Source organism: Tupaia chinensis, unplaced genomic scaffold (genome assembly GCF_000334495.1).
Source record: "Tupaia chinensis unplaced genomic scaffold, TupChi_1.0 Scaffold000028_1, whole genome shotgun sequence".
Classification (NCBI taxonomy): Eukaryota; Metazoa; Chordata; class Mammalia; order Scandentia; family Tupaiidae; genus Tupaia; species Tupaia belangeri.
This window is the reverse complement of record NW_006159458.1, coordinates 4,543,197-4,567,470: the sequence shown is the minus strand read 5'-3', so window position 1 is coordinate 4,567,470 and position 24,274 is coordinate 4,543,197. Positions and strand designations below refer to the sequence as shown.

General features: G+C 39.1%; 1 protein-coding gene across 1 annotated transcript in view; it reads right to left on the bottom strand.

Moving 5' to 3' along the window:
• The window catches only part of ITPR2 (inositol 1,4,5-trisphosphate receptor type 2), a gene marked incomplete in the record, with an annotated part of 493,922 nt that overhangs the window by 236,355 nt on the left and 233,293 nt on the right, over nucleotides 1-24,274 (bottom strand). Inside the window, 3 exon segments of the mRNA XM_006140313.2 lie at nucleotides 3,567-3,675; nucleotides 11,013-11,155; nucleotides 17,372-17,562. Of these exon segments, the coding sequence (XP_006140375.2) occupies nucleotides 3,567-3,675; nucleotides 11,013-11,155; nucleotides 17,372-17,562 (443 nt within the window).

The following is a 24,274-nucleotide window of genomic DNA, read 5'->3' as shown; positions in this document are numbered from 1 at the left end:
GTCAGGGAAGTCATGATGTCCTTTTATATGTTTTTCTATGCAAAAATATGTCATGACTTTCCCAATGACCCAATAGATAAGTGAGGGGAATTGTCCCCTAACGTTTCCAGGCATACACCCCTACTGACACCTTGATTTTAATCTTCTGACCTCCAAAACTGTAAGATAATACGTTTATATGGTAGATAGGAAATTTAGTTCTTGGTAAACAGGAAATTGATACAATCATGAAAACACGGGCTCCTATTATTCCACTGCTGTAATTGATTTCTTGCTTCCTTTCTTTTCTTCAAGTCCACCTGTTTTGTACCAGTTTCTGAATGTTGCCCTGTGCCATTCCCCCCGGGCTGGTGAGTCATTTAGCTCCCCTCCCCTTGCATGGATAACTGAGTGCCAACTGTTTACAAAGGGCCAACTGACAACGCACACGGATCACCTAGTCCTGATTTCCTGTGACACGTGTGAGTCATTCTAGAGCTGATGTGCTTTTCTTTAAACTTTCCAGAGGGTGGGGGGTGGTGGGGGGTCTTCTGCTTCCACTGGTAGAAATATTTCTCATTACAAAATATGTAGAAGAAGAAGGTATCTAAGAGCTAGAATTTCTTCCTGCTACAATTTTTTTTTCCTTATTCTGTCCTTAGTAGACTTAGAAGTTAAGAAACAAATCACTGGGGGACAGGAGGGCAGTGGTGGCCCAGCAGTAAGACCCTGGTAAGGAGTCCCCAGTAGTTCTTCTGCAAAGATAGCACTAGGGATATCAAGGCTTGTTTGGATTTTAGCAAACAGACTCCAGATAAACCAAAGACCAGGGCAGGAGATTCTGGAGGTACATTACAGGCACACTGAGGAACACGGATTTCTAGAGGCTAAAGAATGAGGTAGGGTAGGGAAAAAAATGTGGAGAGGACAAATGGAAGGCCTGGATTGTCAAGGCAGTTCAGGGCCCTCGAAGGTTCTTGGAAGGCTCCTATAATTTCTGGCCTAGACTATGACAGGCGTCCCCTAGTGTGTGAATCGTACCTTCGGTGGCCCTTGACAGGCTGTCATTCATCTCCATGTCCCCAGTGCCCAGGCACAGTAACCTGAATTTAGTAGGTGCTCACAATGTACGTGTTGGGTGACTGAATCAACAACCCAAGCCAGCCTTCCTTGTGGGAACTTTCTCCTGAGGGCTGTGTCCTGAGGATGCCATTCACATCACCCATGACACGGTAGCTGATGCCATACCTGATGTGAATGGTGTCCTTTGGGGTTGTGAAAACAGCAGTCCCACCTCCACTCTAGGACTCAGAACTGGACTATTGGAGTTTTCAGACCAGGAAGGAGAAAAACCTGAACTACGGGACCAGCAGATGACATAATGAGTACGTCACTGGACTCCCATGCAGCCAACGATGGTTCGAGTTCCAGACCCGACAGCTTAAAACTCATGATGGGTATATATGCGTGCATAACTGAGATCTCGACAGGAGAATGGAGAAAAAGGGAATGCGGCATGGCCATCCCCCTGGGAGATGATTTCTCACTTTCTGTCTCTCTGTCTTTCCAGCGAGCACACACACCTGATAGCAAAAATCTCTTAAAACAAACAAACAAACAAACAAACAAACAAACAAAAACCGAACTAGTGATAGCAGTGGGAATAGAAAGGAGAAAACAGATTATTTATTTTAGAGTGGTTTGGAGATACACTACAATACTCTTAAATAGTCAAAGTAAAATCATGCTCGATTTCTTTCTTCTTTCCTTTAGACTAATGCAATAATAATCTGTTACATAAAATTGGAAGGCTTGACATGTATCTCCTGTTAAACACAAGTCACTGTTATTATAAACCTCATCCTCTGCCAAGAAACTGTATGAACCTAATTTTTCTACTTCATTTATTTTTTATTTTAAAAATTTCCAGAGAGTGCGTGTGCTTGCTGGAGTGGGGGGAAGGAGGCAGAAAGCATTCCCCCTGGGGTATGGTCGTGCTGCAATTTCTTCTCCTCCATCTCTTCCTCCTTTTGGTATCTGGGCATGCATGCATGTGTGCGTGTACACACACACACACACACACACACACACACACCTCACGTGTTTCTGAAGCCGCTGGTCCAGGACTGCAGCAAGCCATGGGGTCAACCATGTGGGATCCAGATGCCTTAACCTCCCAGGCATAGGCTGGCTTGACCGTTTAATTGCTAGAAGGCGTGTGAGTACACACATGCCAGAGAGAGAACACTCCCAACTGGGCCTTTTTCTGCCAGCCCTCCATCCCGTCAGGCTCCTGAGCACTCAACAGCATACCCATTGTGTTTCTCAAGTCACAGGGCCAGAACTTGAAACCTGGTCAGTTATGTGGGATCTGGCTTCCTCTATGCAGTGCTTTTTAACTGCTGCACTGGGGGGCTGGCCCTTATTTTTCTACTTTAGAATCAAGTACTTTAATTACAACCTAATAATTTATAGCAATATTCTAAGGAACCAAAAAAGACAGAAAAAAGTTCCAAGGAAATCTACCATTCAAAAAAAAAGCCATACACTCAAACTTATAAATATTTGTCTTGAGTCCTATTTTGATCATTTGTCTGCCAAACGTAGCTTAAATGATGACGAGAACTTATGCAAAGGAGAAAGCATCTGGATGACTGAAGCAGACATCTGACTCAAATTAAGTATTTTGAAGCAATACTCATTCTATTAATGTCCAAGACTCCACTGCATTTCTTTTCTATAGGAATGCATTAAAAAACTACAATATTTTTGTGATCGGATATCACACAAAAAAATAAATAAATACAATAAAATCCTCCTACTTTTATGATATCAGAAGATTAATATTTACAGAACCACACCAAAGTTATTAAAAAGCATGGTATGAATTTTATTTGACACCTAACATAAAAGTACAGACAGCTAGCTAAAAATAAATAAATAAATAAATAAATAACTTCTGGATTTACATTTTAAGTATATCACCTTGGGTATTAAACATGCTGCTAGCTATCTTTTAATGAGCACCTGAGCTGTCATTTTTAATAACGGGCTGACAATTATTATCTATAAGTTGATATTTCCCTGAAAATCACTTGTGCAATACTTAAATTAATATGGTTAAGAATAGAAACAGACTATTCCACTTGTAAAAATGAGTACTATGTTATAATATTTGGCATAATATTACTGAAAATAATGTAAATATATATTTATAATTAAAAAATCAACACATGCCAAAAAATGTGTACACACTCTCAATATGCAGCAAAACTTTATACAAAATGTAAATGATGCATCTTAGCTACTCATTGTTTTAAAAGGTCATTTTGGCCCGTTATGGCCATAAGAGCAAAACATGCATAATCAAGACAAAACAGAATAAAACAAATAAGCTAGTCTAATCTTAGTTATTTCTCAACTCAAAACATGAGAGATGAATAGCATAAAAACTCAATTATCTGGTTCATCTAAGTACATTCACCAATGGAACATAATGCAAGTAATCATACAATAGCTTATTGTAAATCATACATTATTCTGAAGATCCCACTTTGTTTTCAAATACTAAAAATTTTAAAAAGTACCTCTTCCATAAAGCTGTCTCTCTTCTCTAGCATTTCTCGTAATGTCTGCAGAATTTTAATGCACAGTTTTTCTTCTTTCTCCATAAGTTTCTTTGTGTGATTAATCAACCTTAAAGTAAAACATTAAACCATAAAGAGGACAGTAATTTATCATCAAGCTATATATATGAACATCATATATTAAAAGAAAAATAACCCACAATATTATTTGAGAATACAAAGTAGACCAGATATGTGTTTTCAAAAATTTTAAATTATAATTTAGCTTCTAAATTTTATATTACAAAACATCCTTTTTCTGCTTTATAGGTAGTACATTTCAGTGCTTCTCAAACTTCCTCAAGTAACATTCCTTTAGTGAGACATAGTACTCTTAGAAAAACAAGAAAATAATAATATTCTCAATCTCCATCATCTGAACTAAAATGTTACTGGTTGGAAAATAGGAATACTTGTAATACATTACATTTTGTTATGTCATGTTATAGTCTATATATTATGTTACATTAATTATATAGAAGTAGTGACAGTATATGATATTGCAACCTTAGCATAGCATTTTCTGTTAGGGATAACGTGCAGTTTTATACTATTAGGGTTTAGTGGTAACAGTTTCTGTGACTCGTGGTGGGGGGATAACATCAAGATAGTCTAGGGAACCAGCAGTTAGCGTAATGGCTATGTCGCTGGACTCCCACGTAGTCGACCGTGGTTCGTGTCCCGGACCCGGTGGCTTAAAACTCACGCCAGGCGCGTGTGCGTGCGTGCCCAAGATCCCGAGAGGAGAATGGAGGAGAAGGGATTGTGGCGTGACCATCCCCCCTGGGGGGTGATTTCTCGCTTTCTGTCTCTATGTCTCTCTCTGTCTGTCTGGCGAGCGCACGCGCCCTACAGTGAAAATCTCTCCAAAAAAAAAAAAAAAAAGATAGTCTATTAGGTTTTTGCTATAACTTGGGCACAATCTCTAAACTATTTTAAAGTCATGAACTATGTACTTGGGTTCTATTAGGGCGAGAATTTCAGAATTATGGGTTATATAGCATCAAAGTCAAGTTAAATATTCATAATCAGATTTTGTAATTTAGCATGCATAGCTTATGTTGTTAAAAAGCTAGTCCTCGAAAAGACCCAGTGAAATATGTCCTCCTAAAGAAACAAAATGATATTAAAGAAAAGGCAATCATTCCATTTCAGTGACATGAGTGCTGTAGGACATAACCCTGAGAAGAAAGCAAGTTTTTACTAGTTAATAGCTACTAAGGGCTTAGGTATCAGGATTAAATGTAAGGAGTTCCAAGGGATTCCCTCAAATCCTTCTCATACAAGCACTGAGACAGGTTGCATGTTCAGGCTAATTTTGCTAATGAGAAAACAGAGGCACAGAAAGATAAAAATAAACTTGCCTCTGGTAACATAATTTTTGTTTGTTTGGTTGGTTTGGTTTTTGCCAGGGGGTATGTGTACCTGCTGGGAGGAGAAAGAAAGAGAAAGCACTTCTTCCCCCCATTGGAGTGTGGTCATGCCCTTTTCCTCCATTCCTCCTTCCTGTCAAGAATTTCCACTCACAAGCACATGAGCCCTGAATGTTTTTTAAGCCACCAGGTCAGGGTTTGAACCACAGTTGTTCCTGTGGAATCTGGCTCCTGATGCACAGCACTTAACCATTCTGCTATGGGGCTCAGGTAGCATACTTGTTAAGTGGTAGGACCTAGAAATAGACTCAGTCCATCTAACTTCAGAGACAAAATTCTTATGCACTACTCTGGCGACATGACAGTTCATCGCTCTGTTGAGTTTCAGGGCTACCATGCAGAGTCCCAGCAGACGCTGGATTGCACACAGCCACGCGAGGTGGTGAGTATAACAGAGGTATCAGCACCACCATAAACCAGACAAAGAAAACACTGCCTACTATTGAGGGAAGTTACTCAAGCTCACCAGAGGCAGAACAGTGAAGAGGTAATGCTGAATCATGAGGACTGACCTGGCAGGGAAGGGTGGGGAGGAAAGGCACCCCTGCAAAACGAACAGCATGAACCTAGGGCAGAAGCAGAAAGCTGGCCGTCAAGCCAGGAAACAAGAATGGCAGCTGTCACTTAAAGACCTGAAAGGAAAGAGTAAGAGATGCAGTATGGAAAGGAGGGACTGGAATATTATTCTAAAAAGCCTGAAATCTGTTGTAGAGACAATGGGTAACCACCGCTCAGAAGGACCTGAAGGACCCTTCCCACGAGTAAGGAAGATCCGCCCAGGCAATGGGAAAGATGAAGGAGAGGAGCAGGAACAAGGCAGGAGATGAACGCAGCATTCGGGGTACGGCTACAAGCGGCAACAAGAAGGATGAGCCAGGACATGTAAATGACGCCTGGGAAATGAGAGGAGGCAGCAGCTCAGGTATCCTGGTACGCAGAGTTGGCTTCCTACATGGAGAGTGACGATTGTAAGGGACATTTATCCCCAGCTGAAGGAGGAGCACACCATGAAGATAGCCGTGACTTTCTTCTAGGTATGTTGAATCTGGACAGGATATTATAAGATAGAACTTAAAAGTTTATGGAAAAATGGAATTAAAGCATGAGATTTATTTAGTACAATTTTTTTAAATCCATGCATTTTTTTTTTTTTTGTAATACACATTTTTCAAGAACTTTTTGAAGATCCACCTGGTATATTCATATGTACAGGTCCAGCAGGCAAAATAATTGTTTCAAAAGTTCTCCTTACAAGAAAAGTGAAACAAACCTCTTTAAAACTTCTACTATGTAGACCAGCAGTTGCCGTTAACAGCTATGTCGCTGGACTCCCACATAGTTAACAGCAGTTCAAGTCCTGGACCCGGTGGCTTAAAACTCACTCTGGATGCGTGTGCGTGCGTGCCCAAGATCCCGAGAGGAGAATGGAGGAGAAGGGATTGTGGTGTGGCCATCCCCCCGGGGGGTGATTTCTCGTTTTCTGTCTCTCTGTCTCTCTCTGTCTTTCTGGTGAGCGCATGCACCCTATAGCAAAAACCTCTCCATAAAAAGGAAAAAAAAAAAAAATTCTATTGTGATCTCCTTTCTTTTTTATGATCACCTTTGACTATATGAAAAGAGCTTTGATGGACACCATAAATTTCTTTTGCATTGCTCTTCCTCACAGGTTAAGTATTTCAATTCTCTCTCTCTCTCTCTCTCTTTAAGGCTTTTGCCATAGGGCACACATGCTCATCGGAGGAAGACAGAGAGAGGGAAAGAAGTGAGAAATCACCCCTCAAAAGAGATGGGCACACTGCAATCCCTTCTCCTCCAGCCTCCTCTTGGGATTTTGGGCATGTCACACACATATCTGGCTGAGTTTCAAGCCACTGGGTCCAGAACTCAAACCACAGTCAGCCAGAGCCTTAATCAGCACACCCCCTGCCAGTCCCAGTATTTCCATTCTGTAACTCTTCCTTACAGAAAATATTTAATGAACTAGTCATATTGTACATAACAACCATAGGGTTGATTGACTACTTGACACGAATTTATAAAAAGCATTTATATATCATGAACATTTTGGTTGGGTTATAACACTTACTTTCTTTCAAATATTGTTTTTCTATGATCAAAGTAAGAAATACATTTCACAAAACAACCTAGTATATAAGTACATGTGTGTGAGTGTGTATACAGACTGATATAAAAATCACTCTTCCTATTGAGATGTACTCTAATAGTCTCTATTATTTTTCATTAATTTTTAATTAGCTGCTTGCCTTCATATGAATCAACTTTAAAATCCATAAATAGATCACATCCCACAGTTTTAAAAACACTGAGATTTGAATGAACCACAATCGACCTCCTTAAAAATCAATACTTTCGGGACCAGCAGTTGGTGTAATGGCTATGTCGCTGGACTCCCATGTAGGTAACCACAGTTCGAATCCTGGACCCAATGGCTTAAACTCACACTGTGCGCGTATGTGTGCATGCCCAAGATTCCAAGAGGAGAATGGAGGAGAAGGAATTGCGGGGTGGCCATCCCCCTTGGGGGGTGATTTCTCACTTTCTGTCTCTCTGTCTCTCTCTGTCTTTCTGGCAAATGCACACACCCTATAATGAAAACCTCTCAAAAAAAAAAAAGATTAATATTCTCCTATGTGACTAAGCAAGTCTGTAAATTCAGATTCTTTCCTAAGGTCTATCCTTTTCATCTTCCTGCAGACCCATCTGAGCCAACAGGTTCCACAAATTAGATTCATTTGAAGAAGCAGAGATCCCCTCTAAAGCACGGGCCTTAGATTTATATTCTCCAGCTATGCTTCTGTATACAGAAATAGAAAGAAGGTCCCTCACGTAGTTATTAATAAAGGTGGGTTCTAATTTTGCTAGGTAACCTTGCAAATGAAGCCTTTGGTTCTCTGTGGAATTGAGGAAAGAGGAGGGTAAGCACTGAAGCAGAAAAAGGGCATTCCTGAGCCTCTGGCCACAAATCAATTATAATAGCACAAAACTCTCTTCTCTAACCCCTAGCAGGAAGGCAACAAACAGCCTTTTCTTCCTTCTGGTGTAGGATCTACGATGCATTCCCATTACCAGATCACTTCTGCTTCTCTCCTTTTGGTTTACCTACTGTTGCCACATACTTGCCTCCACCTTCAGCACAAGTCGTTATTTACTTGGTATTCTAAGTCACCTTCTATCACTTCCTCATAGACCTATATCTTCAAGTTTTAGGTCAATGCTGTCTAACAGAACTCTCCGCAATGACAAAAATGTATATAGCTGTGCTGTCAAATTTGGTAGCCATTGGCACATGTGGCTATCAAGAACTTGGAAGTGAATTTTTGTTTTACTTTAATTAATTCAAACTTTAAATATTTCTGTGTGGCTCATAACTACCATATTAACACTCCAGTTCTTGAAGAGAAGTCAGCACACTTTTCTTCTAAAGATCTGATACCAAATATTTCAGTCTTTGCAGGCCATACAGTTTCTGTGGGTACTGACCGACTCTGCCACTGTAGCCCCAAAGCGGCCCCACACCAGACATAAATGAATGAGTGTGGCTGTGTTTCAATAAAACTTTATTTATAAACATGAGCAGGACCAATGCAGCCTGAGAGCGAGGGTTTCCAGTCCCTATTCCAGGCTCTTGTGTTTCTGGGATATATCAATAGTATCATATTAATTTACTGGAGTTAAAAATCTCAGGATTATTCCTTAATTTTTTTTTCTTTTTGCTGTAGGGAGTGTGAGCTTGCTGGAAAGAGACAGAGACAGGGAAAATGAGAAGTCACCCCTCACAGGGATGGCCACTCTCAGGATTCTCCTCTCAGGATTTTGGGTACAAATGTATATGTGCCTGGTGTGATTTTCAAGCCACCAAGTCCAGGACCTGAACCATGCGGTCATGTGTAAGTCCAACACCTTAACCACCATGCCACCTGTGGGCCCCTATTACCTATTCTTTATCCCATATTCAATACATTCATATATGTTCATAGATGGTGAAGGGTATTTTTTTCAAATACCCTATTTTATACAGAATTACTAGGCAATAACTCTACATAAAATTTTCTTTTTTATGTTCTCCATTGTCATCAATGTGGTAGGCTCTCTGGACTTCTTCACTTAAAAGTCTTTATTAGAAGGATCTAACCAACACAGTCTTCCCAGTCTTAACACATAGTGGGATAGCCAAAAACTTCACTTCTAACCATCATATAGAGACCCGCCTATTCTTCAACATGATCTCCATGATCTGTTCTCATTTCATACTCTGTTTTCTTTCCCAAAGCCCAAGCTTTAACTGGAAAAAGAGAGGAACGCACTTCAATTCTAATCCTTCAATTTCTGCCTCAACACATCACAGTCAATGGAGAAGGTCTCTAGATTTCTTTTGGTAATATCTTCAGTGACACAGGAATTGGCTAACATGGGTTAGTTAAGGGGCTTGGCAGCCTTACCTGACTGATTTTCCATGCATGTAGACTCCTCAGGAACACCCAGTATTTTCTCACTGGCATTCTTGAGTCTACATATGATTATTTCCAAATCAATCAAGTAACTGAGTGCTTTCCATATAAAGACAATTCTTTCTGGAGCTGGTGACACTTTTCCTCATAACTGCTTATATGAGCAGATATCCCTTAGGAACTTTTCACTTACCATTAACATGAACATACTTCAGAGTAAACATATCAGCTGTAATAGGTCTGACAATACCACAAAATCCTTAAGAACAATACACACATGAAAGCTGCAGCTGAGAACTGTCAAGGCAGCATGGACATGTGCTGAATCTCGTACTTCCTCTGAAGTAGGCCTGAGCCTCAGCTTTGTCATCTCTGAAATGGAGGCTGGCCCCTCAATCTCTGAGGGTGTTTATGCAGATTAGATAAAACAAAAAACAAACACACGAACTATAACATATATACTAAAACCTCAATAAATGTTTGCTCCCTTTCCTTTCTATATTAATAAAAATTGGTGAACTAAATGAGAATCTTTTAAAAGTTCACATCATATAGTTACAGAAAGGAATCAGAACCAAAATATTATTTTGTATGACACTTTGTGTGCCGAAATGATACACATGGTTTTCAGAAAATTTTAGTTAAAAAAAACTTGATTGTGATGGCTAGTGAAGGGTGTCAATTTGGATTGAAGCATGCCTAGAAGGTTGGTAAAACACTGTTTCTAAGTGTACCTGGGAAAGTGCTTCCAGACACCACTTTCATGTGAGTCACTGGACGGAGAGGCAGACCTGTGTCCAATGTAGGCAGGCAACACTGATTCTGCTAGGAGATGGGAGGAAGAATAGAGGAAGTGGGGTTCTGTTTCCTTTCTCTCCCCTTCTTCTCTCTTTCTTTCTCTCTTTCTCTCTCTTGACCCTTTCTTCCTTCCACAACATGCTGTGCATTTCACTCCTACACATTCCACCTGCTCCAGCTCTGTTTTTCCACTCATCCCTTGGCTGTGTATGTTCCTGCCAGCTCCTAGTCCCTGTACCCCTCTAGCCAGTCTTCAGGTTCCTTGGCTTCTAAAATCATACCAGAAGCCACCCAAGGGTGTTTGGTCTTATTGCTTCCCAAGAGCCCCATAGATCTTAGACTGGGAATTACACCAGCATCCCTGCTTAACACTCTTCCAGCTGTTTCTTCAGCTGATAGAGAGCTTATAGTGGGACTTCAATGCTTTGTGATCACGTGACATAATTTTTATAACAGACCCCTTCTTTTACATGTTTTTAACCTGCTCGTTCTGTTTCTCTGATCAAGATACTTGGCCTTTACCAAAATAGAATTTCAAATGAGCCAATTTAATTACTTTGGAAGTACTCTATATTTTAACATGGATTTTAAGACCTTTCACATACATTGTGAGCTATCATTATGTATTAACAGAGTAAAAAAGTAGAAATGTTAGAAGCCACCTCAGTTTATCAACACAAGCAACATCTCAGATTGTACCCACTTACTTGGACATAAAAGCACCACATCTTATTCTTGCATCACTCCCCTCAGGGAACAGCAGTTCTGGACTGTACAAGACATCCACCAGCACCGAGAACTCGGCCTGCATCATTGGGCTGAACTGTTGCTCCAAGGAGGCCACTACATCCTATGGGATAAAAGCACAGGCTTCATCTTCTGAAGACATGACAAACTTCAGAATAATAACCAGAAGTCAGGTGTGAGAATGTCAGAGATGATGTACCGTATCTTCCCACAGCCCCAAAGGTCTGTGCCTTAAGTACAGTCTGGTTTTCTGTGTGAATACTGCCTGGGTCTCCTTTTCATTTCATTTGTAAGATAAGGTGGTGCAGGTAGTCATATGATTTCTAAGAATATAGGTGCAAGAAGAATAAGGATATAGATGCAAGAAGAAAAATCAGTAAAAGCCACTGTGCAGGCCCTGCAGTCTGAGACTGTAAAGGGGACATGCAGGCATTCCTCAAATTGGAATGAACTGGCGCAAACTCAGGGAATAGGTTAAAAAAAGATGTCAAATGTGCCTCATACATATAATATGATATATATTTATATATGTTATATATTATATTCATATATTTTGTATTCTATATCTAAATATATATTAATACATCATATTTTTAAATATATATAGATTTATTTTTTTAGAAGTTTTGCCGTAGGGTGCGTGTGCTCACCAGAAAGAGAGAACAGACAAAGACCGTGAGAGGGGAAAGTGAGAAATCATGCCTCAATAATTTTTTTTAAACAGTCAATCACTATTTCTCATTTTAAAAAGTAATTGAAATAATAATAATAATGATTGGGAAAAACAATGAAAAGATATTGAATGATGAAGTGGGGAGATTAATGTCTCTGTATTGACTGACATGCGTGGTGGCATTCCCTTTTGAAAAAGCAATGTAATACACTGTAAGTTTATATGCAATCCAATATAATATAAACAAGATTATGAGGATTATAAATAAATAAGAAATCACCCCTCATGGGGGTTGACTACACCGCAACCCATTTTCCTCCATTCTCTTCCTGGGATCTTGGGCACGCACGCTCATGCCCCTGGCGGGAGTTTCAAGTCACTGGATCCAGGACTTGAACTGCAGTTGGCCCTGTGGAAGTCCAACGACATAACCACTATGTCATCTGCCCTCAACTTACATTTTTTAAGAGTCCTTTCTGGTCACTTTACTTTACCCTCTTCCTTATTAATATAATCCTAATGTTGCTTCTGAATCAGGTAGCAGCATTTTCAGAGATAAGCCCCCCTCATCTTAGGGACAAGGTTGATTAGTGTGAGTTATTCATTGTTACTCCATTTCCCTGTCTAGCAATTGGTCTAGGCATGGCTATGTGACTCAGTCCTAGCCAATGAGAAATCAGGTGAAGTCTGCTGAGTGATGAGATATATGTTGGTGGTGGGTAGAAGGGGTGTAGATTCTTTCTAAATCACCTACTGTTCCCAATGCAACTTAAGGGTGTGAATCCCAAATCTGACTCTGGGAGATCAGCCTTAAACTGAAAGACAGCACGCCTTCTGCCTAAGGGCCCTGGGTATCAAGCTGCTGAATGAACCAACTCAGGGGGAGCCGCAACTCCATGTTTCTTGCTATATAAAACATACAGTCTTCATTGTTTAAGCCTCTTCTAGTTGAATAGTATATTAAAGTTGGAAGCATCCTAATGTGTTTCTAAAATGAATTGTAGGCAATAATTTTCCTGAACATTTTTTAATAGTAAAGCATCCCCTTTTTGTCTTTGAATTATGATAAGAAAAAAAAAAATCTCAAAAAAAAAAAAACTCCCAATTTATTCACTCGTGCCTATGGCATATCTTATTAAGCAGAAAACCACCAACTGCTTATTGTTCTTCTCAAGCTACAGAAGCACAGATGGGGATGCCACTCTCTTGGTTTCTTATGGTAAGATTTCCAAAGTTAACTCATATTTAACTCTTGCTTTCAGCAAATATGATCATTTCTACATCAACTACTCTAAGCTTTTTAAGAAATTTCTGATAACAGTTCAAAGAGACTACCAGGAAGGAAATAACCCAGAGGGGAAAGCTAAATATAACATTTAAGTGAAAAGAGAGTATGTTTATGAAATATGACCATCTTTAATAAAATGTCACTAAAATGTACTGTTTTTTAGATTGTCTTCCTTAGTCCATTTGCTAAACAAATTGGTGTGCAGGCTTCTACGATGTGAAGTCTTCCTAGCTTTATCTCGTACTTTGATCAAGGGTCAACTGTGTAATCTGTCATTGTTTCTCTATGTGAAAACATGGGATAATGACACTAGCAAACATGGAGGCTTGCTATGAGGATTGAAGGTAAGGGCACAGAACAGCTTGCAACACCTACTGGTTGCATTTCTCACTAACGACCGTAATCATTATTGTTGAGTACCAGATGATTTCGATCATTACCTTGTTGCCAAATTTGGTGGTGGCTTTTCTGTCCTCATCTTACTCAGCCACTGCGAAGCATTTCTCACACTACTTCCTAGACTTTGAGACACTTTCTGCTCTTGACTTTTGTGACACTCACTTTCATTATCTCCCATCTACGTCTTGACGTCAATTCCTGGAAACTCCTGATCCTTTTCTAAAGCTACCCTCTCTTCAGAGATCTTGTTCAATGCTATAGTTTTAATATCTGTATTTCAGCATGGACATTTATCCAATACACTCCAGATTCACATATCTAACTGCCTCATTGACACACCCACGCACATCTAAATTAGCACTGCAAACTGAAAATTCCCCAAGTAGAAATCATTTTTTAAAATAATTTATATCACTTTTTTTGAAGTTCTTTATTTAGTGAAGTATCATTCTAATACTTTCCTTTAGTTCTTTTTATCATTATTATTTCTACATTTGATCACTATATATCAATTAATTCCAACTCTCCCCAACCTCTTTCTCTCCCACAATTCCCCATCTTAGCAAATGATACACTCATATAAAACCCAGAGTCATCTTTGATTCCTGTTTCCACCACTCATAACATCCATTCACGCACCAAATCCTATTCACCATATAATCAAGTATACACAAAATTCATCCACTTGTCTTTATTACTATTTTTATATCCTTAAGCCAAGCCATCATCATCATCTTTTGCCTAAATTAATACAAATCTACCTAACTGGACTCACCGTTTCCATGTCTAGACTCTATAATCCACTCAAAATCCACAGTGACCTTTTTGAAGGTAAACTATGCCATGCCTATCCTCTTGCTGATAATCTCCACTGACTTGCCTTCATACATAGAATAAAATCCAAATGCTTTGCCAGGTGTCTTAGTCCATTCTAGCTGCTATAACAAAATACCATAAACTGGGTAGCTTATAAACAACAGAAATTAATTGTGATAGTTCTGGAGGATAAGAAGTCCAAGATTGAGGCACCTGCTGGTATCTCATCCAGTATCTGGGGAGGCCCACTTCCTGGTTCATTGAGCGTGCCTTCTTGCTGGGTCCTCACAGGGTCGAAGGGCCATATGAGCTCCCTCGGGCCTAGTGTATATAAGGGCATGAATCCTATTTATGAGGTCTCTGCCCTCTTGACCTTGTCACCTAAAGGCCTCCAGCACTTAATAACATCACCTTGCGAGTTAGGATTCCAACATACGAATTTTAGGGGACATAGACATTCAGGTCATAGCACCATATAAGGCTCTACATGATTTGGCCTCTCATCTCTTAACACAGTCCTCCTTTTGTCACTACAGTCCTGCCCCAGTGAGCTTCTCTGGGTTCCTCCATCCCATCACCTCATTCCTATCTGTGCACCTTTGTATTTACAGTTCCTTCCTTACAACATTCTCTGTTCCCAAATCTTTGAATAGATCATTCCTCTTTATTATTTAGGCCTCAACTCAAATGTCACCTTGATAGAAAGGAACCCCTTAACTAAAGTATCACTCCCTCAGAACTTGTCCACGACGTCATCTTGCTTTATCTTTTTCATTGCAGTTTTAATCACTGACCATTTTACCAGTTTCTTAATAAGTTAAAATGTGTGTCCCAAAAGATCATATACCCCATGGCTCTCTCTCCAGCACTTAACACGGTAGCTAGTACAGAGTCCTCACTAAATAAATATTGATGTAATAAATGCTAATCACAGTACTAAAAGAAGTGTAGGTGCACCCCCTCTGGGGAGAATGCCACCACTTCTCCTCTGAAATGTTTTCTCTCTTGGCTTCTCATGAACCTAAGTCCCCTACTTTCTACCCTGTCTTTTGCTCTCTTTATCTGTGAATTCTGCCATTCTTGATCTTTCGCAAGGTATTCTCTTTTCTTCAAATATATATATACATATATATATATATATATATATATTCCCCCCCCCACAGCAATACCAACCACTATCCTCGCTCCATCTAATATCTCCAAATACAGACTTCACTTCCAATACATTCAGTTGCCTGTTAACCTAATGCGGTATATTTTCTATGGCCATATCTACTAGCCTACTACTATGTCCTCTCTTTTCTTTCCTCTTACAGTAAGGGTCTTAATGTTATTACGTACTCTCTAATCACTGAGGTCTCTTACACTCCTCTCATGCCCTCTTTACCTTCAGGTCTGTAGACTCTGCTTTCATTATTGTCTGCTACTTCATAACATTCTTACCACCACCAGGCTGAGATCTTCGGTAACGCCTAACTAATCTCCCTCTGGTCTCTTCCTGATAATCCTACCCTGCAACAAGTAACTGCTTAATCAGTTATAATGACACTTTACCCCAAATTTTAAATAACTCATACTATCTGAATCTAACTTATCTTTTTAATCACATATAATGCTCAACTCCATGTGTCCTCTTGAACATTTATTCCAGTTCCTGTCTTGCCCATTATCCATGCCAAAAGTATCTCTCAAACCATACCCCATTCATTCCATAAACTGTTATACTAATTACTTGGATGGAAAAATGGCTAAATTGTGCTCCCTCTCCCAAATTCATATGATGAAACCCTAATGCATAGTACCTCAAAATATGACTGTATTCGGATACAGGTCCTTTTAAAAAAAGTATTAAAATAAAATGAGTCCATATGGGTAGAGCCTTAATCTGATCTGACTGGGATCCTTACAAGAAGAGGAGATTAGGACATAGTTATATACTCACAAAGAGGTGAGACCATATGAAACACAGCAAGAAATCACTTATCTGCACCCCAGGAGAGAGGTCTCACAAGAAACTAAACCTACTCACACCTTGATCTTGGACTTCCAACCTTCAGAACTGTGAGAAAATTAATTTCTGTTGTATAAACCATGTAATCTGTGGCATTTTGCTATAGCAGCCCTAGCAAACTAACATAATGCAAGTCTTCACTCAATGTTCCGGTGCTCAAAAGTAAGAATGAGATACTAGACAAGTAATTTGGTAATGATGATTCTTGGGCCAATCTGATGAAAAGGTTACAAGAGAATACCGAAAGACAAACTGAGGCAAAACTATAAAATTTTAATCTATTACATGAACCCTTATAGTAAATTATTTTGTCACTTTATTTATTATTTTTTTGGAGAGGTTTTCGCTATAGGGTGCGTGCACTCGCCAGACAGACAGAGAGACAGAAAGCGAGAAATCACTCCCCAGGGGGGATGGTCACACTGCAATCCCTTCTCCTCCATTCTCCTCTTGGGATCTTGGGCACACATGCACACGCGCCCGGCGTGAGTTTTAAGCCACCGGGTCTGGGACTCGAACTGTGGTCGACTACATGGGAGTCCAGCCACATAGCCATTATGCTAACTGCTGGTCCCTTGTCACTTTATTTTTGATATTATGATTTTTTTGTTACTGTTTTTTTAGAGAGAGATTTTTGCCATAGGGCACATGTGCTCACTGGAGAGACAGAGAGAGACAGAGAGACAGAAAGCAATCCCCAGGAGGTATGGCCACACTGCAATCCCTTCTCCTCCACTCTCATCTTGGGATACTGTGCACACACACACATGCCTGGTGTGTTTCAAATCACTGGGTCCAAGACTCGAACCATGGTCGACCACGTGGGAATCCAACAATGTAGCCATTCCATCCTCTGCCAGTGCTAGTTTTATGATGACTATTTTGATATCAAGGATCACTACTCACTATTGTACTATCAAAAGACAGTAAATAATATGTTCATTAAAAAGTAACTCACAACAACTTTTACCTGGAAGCTATATACTTCAAAAGGATCATAGTGGTAGACAGAAAGTATAACCTGGTCCCCAACTAGAATCCGATATTTTCAACCACGTGTTATTTGTGTGGCAATGTAGTTTTAAAATTGCAATTTAGAAAATATTCTTGCTATTGCATACTCTCATTGTACCTGTAACTTTTCAATAATATTTCTGTAATCCCAAGCAGGTCCTCCAAGAGCTTCCTTAAAGCGTGGTCCAGAGCGAGCTGACAGTCTCCAACCCATGGCGGCTCTCTGTACCATATTTGAATGGCTCTTCATGAAAAGGGTATTAACTTGGCTGTCCAAATCCACTGGAATGGCAATGCCACGATTTTTTGCTAAAAAAGAAAGATTTCAAATACTTCCTTCTTAATTTGACAAAATGTTTATGCATTATCCAAACAATCTTATAAACAAATATTAAAGAAAAAGAATCAAACCTTTCAACTCTACCATTAAATTGTTTCATGTAACTGCAAAAGCCTTTAACACGAAAGTATTTCAATTCTTAAAACCAATTAGTAAAGTGGATTCATTAAACATTCAAGAACCTACTTGGTTTCTTGATGATTAATGTTTTCAATGAAAAAAACACTGTATAATGGCCATGCAAATCTGTACTTTCCCAAATGCCAAAGAAAATAAGAGAGCAAACAGGAAACATATGATAAAATCCTACCAATCCATTCATTAAAATAATTAGTGTATTCATGTGCACCTATATGTGTACATGCATACACAAACACACACACACACACACACACACACACACACACAATTGATTGTGATAAAACATCTGGGAGTACAAATAAAAAGCAGAAAAGTGTAAAAATACTTCACTGGAAGATAACAATAGTACATGTCCTTCCTCAAAAAATATCTACTGGAATTTATATTTTAGCAGACTTAAAGCAATACTGAAAAATGAGAATGCTTGCCACAGGACACCAGAAATGCTGAGGTATTTTTGCCAGACAGAATGAAGGATTAGTCCATCAGGAATGAAAAGAGAAAATTACACCACAAGAGATTACAATTAGAACAAGTCTTCCCAGGTGTATAGACAATCAACACAAAATGTGGCATGGGGTCTGGGCAACTCTTTCAAAAAAAAAAATCATCTGAATAACTGAGAAATTAAGGCCCTTCTCCCCCTGACTGGCATAACAGGGTATTAGGCAGCAACAGTTTTTTACCCACAGGACGAAGTTGGAGAAAGGTAAAAAAAGCTCTCTCAAGAAAATAGAATACCCAACTGGAATAATGCCAGATAAAGGTGTTAGGACTTGACAGAGAAGCAGAATAGAGTTTGGAGTACCTCCAAAAATCACCAAATAAGGGTAGAAAGAGGGGAGAGAAGAGAAGCAGCTCCAGCAACAAGAAGATATTAAAGACTCCACCAGAGACTATCCCCCCTTATTTATTTATTTATTTATTTTGCCTTAGAGTGCATGTGCTCACTGAAGAGAGACAGAAAGAGATAATGAGAGGGTGAGAAATCACTCCCCAGGGGGTGGGAGCCCACTGTAATCCCTTTTTCTTCATTCTCCCCCTGAAATTTTGGGGATGCATGCACACATACTTGGAGTGATTTTCAAGCCACCAGGTCCAGTATTTAAACTATGTTCAGCCATGTGGAAGTCCAGTGCCTTAACCACCGTGCCACCTGCTGGCCTGGTGTTATTTTAACACTTGAATGTACTCCTAGTACACACACACACACACACACACACACACACACCAAAGAAAAGTCCACGTATCATCTGTTCAGCTCTTCATGTCAAGCTACTGGTCAACACTGTCATCTATGAGAAAATTTCTGAAAGGGAAATGGACCCTCAAAATGGCAGTGGAAATCCATCCTGCCATGCTTGCCAGTCATTACAGACTTTCATGATTATGAATGCACCACCTAGGATCACAAGGAAAACCAGCATAGTATGAAGAATAACCGACCCCAGTGAAAACAGAGATGTCTCAGTGAAGACTAAAGAATGTTTAAATAATTCTAATTACTGTCCTCTGAGCATTTGAGTATATTGTACACTGCATCAAAAAACACCTAGAAAATCAGAAGAAAGGTATCTTGAAAATTCAAATATGATTTACAAATAACCAATTCAAAAACTGGCTAAAAGAGGCCAGCTGGTGCCACGGTGGTTGAGGTGGCTGGATCCAACATAGCTGACTGTGAGGTTCGAGTCCCAGACTCCAAGGGCTTGAAAAAACTGTGTGCCCAAAATCCTAAGAGAATGGAGGAGAAGGGATAGCAGCATAGCCATCTGCTTGGGGCAGGGCAGGGGAGGAGGTTCTCACTTGCCCTCCCTCTTTCTCTCTCTTTCTGTCTCTCTCTGGCAGGTGTACATGCCCTACAGCAAAACTTTCTTTAAAATAGCTCCAGCTAGGTACTATTTTATAGTATGTTCATTCTACTCACTGAAGTTTATGCCTAAAGTCAGACTTGAGTTCATGTATAGGTATATATCAGCTGCACTTGATACTGCAAATATTTAGACTAATTAAGTTCATTAGCAAATCAATTAAATGGGGGGGGGGGAAGGCATAGAAAGGAACCATGGATACCAGAGACAGTGTGGGAGAAGGGTAGGACACAGCAGAGGGTGAGGAATACGGAATCAAGGATGGCAAAAAAAAAAAAAAAAAGCAAAAAATACAGGAAACAAGAAATGGAAAATTATTTGTTGAAAAATATACAAGACATAAGAAATGGAAAATTATTTGTTGATAACACATATGTTGATGTGCTTGATTGAACCAATATACAGTGTATTTTGGGTGGAAAATTCATTTTGTATGCTGTAATGATGTATAGTGAATTAATGTAAAAAATAAATTTAAAGAAAAGAAAAAATAAATAAAATGTATTTGGTGAAGGAAAAAGAAAATTGGCTCAAAAGAAAAGGATAGAAACAAAGTTAGTAACCTGAAAAAAAATAAAAACAAACAACAAAAACACAAGAAGTCTACGAACCTTCTAGAATATGAAGCATAAAAGATCAAAAGAGAAAATAAAATAGAGAGATTACGGAATAGAAAGGATCAATCCAGGAAGTTAAATATCTAATAAATGTAAAATCTAGAAAGAAACAGCAGACACAATGAAAGGAGAGAAATGATTTAAAAAAAAAATAATAGAAGAGAGGGCAGCAGGGGGTGTGAAGGTTAAAGTAGCTGAATCCCACATGGCCCACTGCATGATTTGAGTCCTAGACCACTCAGCTTGAAAATCAAGCCAGGTGCATGTATGTGTGTGTGTGCCCAAAGTCCCAAGACAAGGAGAAAGAACTGAGATGTAGCTCCTGGGGAGCACTTTGTCACTCTCTCTGTCTCTCTCCTCTGTCTCTGGCAAGCACACATATGCTATAGCAAACTATCTATCTAATAGTAATAATAACAGAAGACAAATTCTTTGATCTGAAAACAGACTTAAATCTCTAAATTGAAAAGACCCACTGTGTGTTAAATAGATTAAAAAAGCATATTGGCTATATTCTGATAAAACTTTAGAATGCTGTTATAGGTTGACCTGCATCCACCTTTGGGTGGATGTACATGGTATAGTTCTAATCATCAAAATCTGTGAATACGACCTTATTTGGAAATAGGGTTATTGAAGATGTAATCAAGTTAAGTGAGTTCATACTGAACTATGGCGGGCACTAATGCAATTTGACTGGCATTTTTATGAGGAAGGGAAAAGAGACACAAAAGACACACAGAGAAAAGAACACCATGAAGATGGAGGCAGACACTGGGTTTATGCAGCTGCAAGCCAAGGAATGCCAAGTATTTCTGGTAAACACCAGAAGCTGAGAGAAAGGGATGGAACAGATTCTTCCCTGGAGACTTCAGAGAGAACATGGGGCTCCTCATGCCCTGATTTCAGACTTCCAGCACACAGAACTGTAAAACAATAAATCTCTGTTGTTTAAGCCACTCAGTTGTGGTGACTGGTTGTGGCCAGCCATAAAAATGAACAAATATCTCAAGAACTTCCAGAAAGAAAAGAATCAGACTGGCACCAGATTTTTGACCATCAGCATTAAATGCTAGAAGACAACAGAATAATATCTTTAAAGATTAGATAAACAACAACTACAAAAAATTAGATGAACAAAAACTTTTGAAACTAGGAGCTTGTACCCATCTAACCTGAAAATCAAATGTGATTCACAAACAAAAACATTCCAGAATACATAAAAGCTCAGACTTTTTTGAACTCCCTATGAAAAAATTACTTCCCCCAAAATGAGAAAAAAAATCCAAAAAAATGTCAACATGAATGCAAGAAACTATGGTAACTGAGCATGAAACCCTACCGAGAGAATCAAGTTAGAAACCACTGAAAGAATCATTAGTAGTTAATGGTTGAGAAATTCTCATTCAGTCGAAAACATTTTAATATCATAGCACAACACTGTGGTTATTCCAAGGGTGAAAAATATTTATACATCAAAATTCATAAGCTCTAGTAATTTATTTTTAATGTTTATCGACCCATAAGAGAAGATTTAAGTACATTTCAAAATAGAACACCAATAGAAGAAAAATCCTAACAATGGAAAGACAATAATCTATAAACCAATAATTAGAAATTGGAGCAAGAGAAACAAGGTAAAATGAAAGGAAATATACTAAATTTTTCTTATTTTCCACAGTATGGAGAGCCATTATCTAGAGTCGTTAAATGAAGAAACAGAAATACAAGGAGCATATTTGAAGTTAATAATGACAGTCACCAGGAGACTTCTTTTAAGTAAATGAAAATAGGAAGAAAGGAATAAAAAGAAATTGGATACATATATAGACAATTTCCTCTGTCAACACAGAAATGGGCACCAAACTAAACAAGACCTCAAGCTGCAGCTTTAACAGAATAAATGCAGCTGCAAGACAACCTGAAACAACTGCACCACTGCCCAGATTTCCCTAGCGAATGTTTTTCTAATATTTATGAAAAATTTCCCTTTTCCAAAGAATACAACGGCTCTGCTTATGTCCTTCACACACAGCAGTGCAACTGCACTTCTGTCCCATCCAAAGGACAGACAGCCTGAACTCTGCCAAACAGCACATAGTTTTATAAACACTTAATACTGCACCCTGATCAAATTCTGGAGAAAACTTCATCCTTTTTGGCTGCTTCACACTTTAGCTGGGTTTGCTCTAAACATTCAAAAATCTAACAGAAGACAATACGCTGCTTCTATGTTACTTTTCTAAGCAACGAAAATAACAAAAATGAAAAAACTTGGGATTACACGAAACATATTAAAATCAAATTTCCACTAATGGTTCAATATAATACATTGGGAAAAGAATTAGAGTTTATCTTCCCTTTAGAAATCAGGTACATTAGATAGGACTGAACATCAAATAAGTGTTTCTATGAACATGGCTTACAAAGACATGCTCAATTAATAGTTTTCGAAGGATACCAGTGGAAATTTAGTTGAATGGAAGCAACTGCTATTGACAACAAAGCCCTTTTATTCATAAATTCAGGAAAATTTCACCTAGCCCCAGAGTGTTCTAGAATCTGGTGCCACAGACTCCTCTACAACTAGCACCATGGACACACCATGTGGAGGAGATTCCACTAGCCCGATCTCTGCTGAATGGTTTGTTGACCCCAAACTATACTACTTTTTTTCTAACATATATTTTTAAAGTTTTTTTTTTCTTTTTCTTCTTCCATAAGGAAGAGAGACAGAGAGGAAGAGAGAAAGAGAGAGACAGCACTTTCAACAAGGTATTGGTGCCTCAGTCCACGCCCAGCTTCGGCCGGCCTGGGATCATAGGCATGCCATGCATGCCCAGCATATCCGGAGAGGTCTCCAGATGCAAACGCAGAACTTTTCTGTGTGGGTCGGCCTCACAGAGCACTGTGTTACTGCAGCACCAGCCCCCAGATACAACTTTAATTGGTATCAGCTAGTCTCCTGTCTTGGCACACGCTTGGTATAAATTAGCCAGGTAAAATATACCATGGAGCCAGTGGATAGCATAGTGGTTAAGGCAGCCGGATCCCACATGGCCAAAGGCACGGTGCATGTCCCCAACCTGGCATCTTACAAAACACACTGGGTGCATGTGCATCCATGCCCAAAATCCCAAGAAAAGAATGGAGAGGAAAGAATTGCAATGTGACCACCACCACCCCTGGGGTGGTGGGGTTGCTTTCTTATCTTCCCTCTCTCTGTTTCTCCCTGGTGAGCACATAGGCTCCATAGCAAAACTAAAATATACTACTTTTCCATGCTTAAAAGTAAACTAGTCAAGGGTTAAATGACCATTTCTAGGCAATATAAGAAATTAACTATGAAACTGAGAAAAAGAAAATTTGAGTTACAATAACTCAGATGTGTAGCTAATGATGAGGCTTTTCAGGGAACTGTAAAAACTATGGATATCTCTAAAGACATGCTTTGAAATAGATTCTCTGCACTGTCAAAACAGCATACATATTAATTTGAAACCCAAATTGACAATGCTAATTTAGCTTCCCATTGTTTAAAAATTAAAACTGAAAAGAAAATTGTGACTAAGAAAAGAATTAATGCTCTAACATACAAGAACATTAATAACTAGAATAATGTATTTAAAATGCAACCCAAAAACACAATTTAGACTGAGCATACTTTTATTAAGCTGGAAAAAATCTGGCATATATATTATATCAAAATGTGAACTAGGGTGTATTCTTGGGATTTTCAGTTGTTCCCTAGCCCCTCTGCCTCTCAGAAAGAAAGAGCTAATGAATTTACCCTAGCCAGTCATTCCCTGGCTTATGGCATTAACTCCAACTGCATACTGTAATAGAAAGGGTCACATTAAAGTTTTTTAAAAAGAATTATTCCTATTTCACTTCTAAGTTAGAGTGCAATTGAGATGCCACCTAGTTAAGGACAAGTTGTCAGAGAGTATGTGGAGTCCCTAAAATACTAATAGGAGAGAGGATGGGTTGTTATCAATGCACTTATCTTTTATAGAGCTCTGCCTGGAGATAACTATTTCTCCAAAATGAGC